This window comes from Carcharhinus amblyrhynchos, chromosome 4 (genome assembly GCF_965287045.1).
Source record: "Carcharhinus amblyrhynchos chromosome 4, sCarAmb.v2.hapA, whole genome shotgun sequence".
Classification (NCBI taxonomy): Eukaryota; Metazoa; Chordata; class Chondrichthyes; order Carcharhiniformes; family Carcharhinidae; genus Carcharhinus; species Carcharhinus amblyrhynchos.
In genome coordinates, this window is record NC_137327.1 from 37,859,962 (window position 1) to 37,862,482 (window position 2,521).

The 2,521-nt window shown below is 41.7% G+C and overlaps 1 protein-coding gene across 1 annotated transcript; it reads left to right on the plus strand.

The window, feature by feature from the left end:
* Nucleotides 1–212: 212 nt before the first annotated feature.
* On the plus strand, nucleotides 213–662 carry LOC145342359 (histone H2B 1.2-like). The gene has a single exon (XM_080187881.1). The coding sequence runs from the start codon at nucleotides 213–215 to the stop codon at nucleotides 660–662; it is 450 nt and encodes a 149-aa protein (XP_080044007.1).
* Nucleotides 663–2,521: the final 1,859 nt, after the last annotated feature.

Here is a 2,521-nt window from a genome sequence, read left to right on the forward strand (position 1 = left end):
TTGGTCATCTTTTCAGCCCATTCGTGGCAATGCTTGGAAGACCCATTGGTGCACCTGAAGTTACCTGCCTCTTCAGAAGTGCCACTGGTACTAAAAAGCCTTGAACTTTTCCCCAGGAAATGTAAATGAAGTTAGGGTGTTGACATTACCCCCTCGTTCCAGATTCAGTTCTCGTGATGATTATTTTTCTGTGCCTGCGGTCTGCATGCACCATGTCTGATGAAAAGAAAATACAAGCTTCCAAAATGGGTGCCAAGAAAGCCCAGAGGAAGCTGCCAATGAAAAGCAGCAAGGAGAGGAGGAGGTCCAGGAAGGAGAGCTACTCCACCTACAAGATGATGAAGCAGATTTACTGTGACATCCGCATCTCTTCCAAGGCCATGGGCATTATGAACACTTCCATCAACAAAATCTTTGCGCACATCATGGGGGATGCTTCCCGCCTAGCCCATTATGATAGGCTCAGCTCCCAGGAGATCCAGACCGCTGTACGCCTGCTGCTGCCCAGTGAACCAGCCAAGCCACACTGTGTCAGAGGGGACAAAAGTGGTGACCAAGTACACCGGCTCCAAGTAAAATTGAACAAGGGCACTGAAAAATACATGGTATGCTGCATTTGCAAAAAAAACTTGCTGCATATTAATGCTATCAGTCGAATATGAATATGTGTCGAGTATAAGGCTAACGGGAGGACTTTGAATAGTGTGGATGAACAGAGGGATCTAGGTGTATGTGTACATAGATCCCTGAAAGTTGGGAATCAAGTAGATAAGGTTGTTAAGAAGGCATACGGTGTCTTGGCGTTTATTGGTAGGGGGATTGAATTTAGGAGTCGCAGCGTTATGTTGCAACTGTACACAACTCTGGTGCGGCCGCACTTGGAGTACTGTGTGCAGTTCTGGTCCCCACATTACAGGAAGGATGTGGAGGCTTTGGAGAGGGTGCAGAGGAGGTTTACCAGGATGTTGCCTGGTATGGAGGGGAGGTCCTATGAGGAGAGGCTGAGGGATTTGGGGTTGTTTTCGCTGGAAAGAAGGCGGCTAAGAGGGGATCCTATTGAAACATATAAGATGATTAGAGGTTTAGATAGGGTGGATAGTGATAGCCTTTTTCCTCTGATAGAGAAATCTAGCACGAGGGGGCATGGCTTTAAATTAAGTGGGGGTAGTTATAGGACGGACGTCAGGGGTAGGTTCTTTACCCAGAGGGTGGTGAGGGATTGGAATGCCCTGCCTGCTGCAGTTGTAAATGCGCCTAGTTTGGGGGCGTTTAAGAGATCCGTGGATAGGTTTATGGACAAAAAGGGATTGGTTTAGGTTAGTGGGTCATTGTTTTGTAACTGGTCGGCGCAACATCGTGGGCCGAAGGGCCTGTTCTGCGCTGTAATGTTCTATGTTCTATGTTCTACATCCAATATAACTTGCTTTCCTTTCCATCTCTGTTGTTTCTTAATTCTCATGATGAGAAAGTTCTGTGCTCGTTTATTTATATAACCTGTTCTCAATTATATTAAACATTATATAACTTGAGGGTCAGAATTCCCTTGTGAAGCCTGTTCCCATCCATTGCCATCCTATAACTCATGAGAATGGAGCTGTTAGGATGTAGGCTTTATTATGAAGAGCCCATGGCTTGATAATTTGTTTATAACATCACTCTAATCATAGAAACCAAGATAGTCTAAACATTCATTTGCTCCATAGTGAGCATACTGTACAAGCATTTGATATTGTTTTGTCTCCAATTAAAAAAAACCACTTGTTCATAAACTCATATCAATTTTATAGCATTGTTCCCATGCAACATCCAGTATTTCTACATGACAAGAGAATGTTTGCTTCCCTTTTTAAATTTCTGAAACTGTTTAATGCATTAAAGTTGACATCCTGCTTGAAAAATATTGAATGACTTCAAGAATATTTGAGCTTTACATTCGGAACAATTGGAAGGGATGCTTTTGTCAGCCACAGTGCAGGTGGTAAAGAACAGTTTAAAGTTTTAGACAATTAACCTTTCTTCCAGTCAGTTGCAATGAATCAGAAAAATTATAGCGCACATCTCTTGAGATTAATCAGAGTAATTTCAGATATGTTCTATTTAAGCAAAGTTGGAAATGGTGCAGGGCTAGAAGGAGAGTGACAGAATGTCAATAAAGTTCTAATGTTTCCACTCTTGTAGGGTTATTCACTGAAGTAATCTCTTTGTTGCACTATATACAATCAATGTATTCTACACATGACATCAAAACTGAGAGTGGAACACACAATTTGTGACAGGCAGTGCCTATTTATACCCAGTGACAGACAGTTGCAGCTTAACCTTGCAGTTTTTTTTTGTACAAAGCAGTCTGACAGACTCTATTGGACTAAAATTTTCAAAGATTATAACAATTATATTCACAGTGGACTGGTTAAATCCAAAGCAATGAAGTGACAAGCCAGTCAAACTGCCAATATCCTACACTTCATTCGCATCAATATTTTTAATCTTATCATCATTATATTTTCCTTTAGAAGTCAAT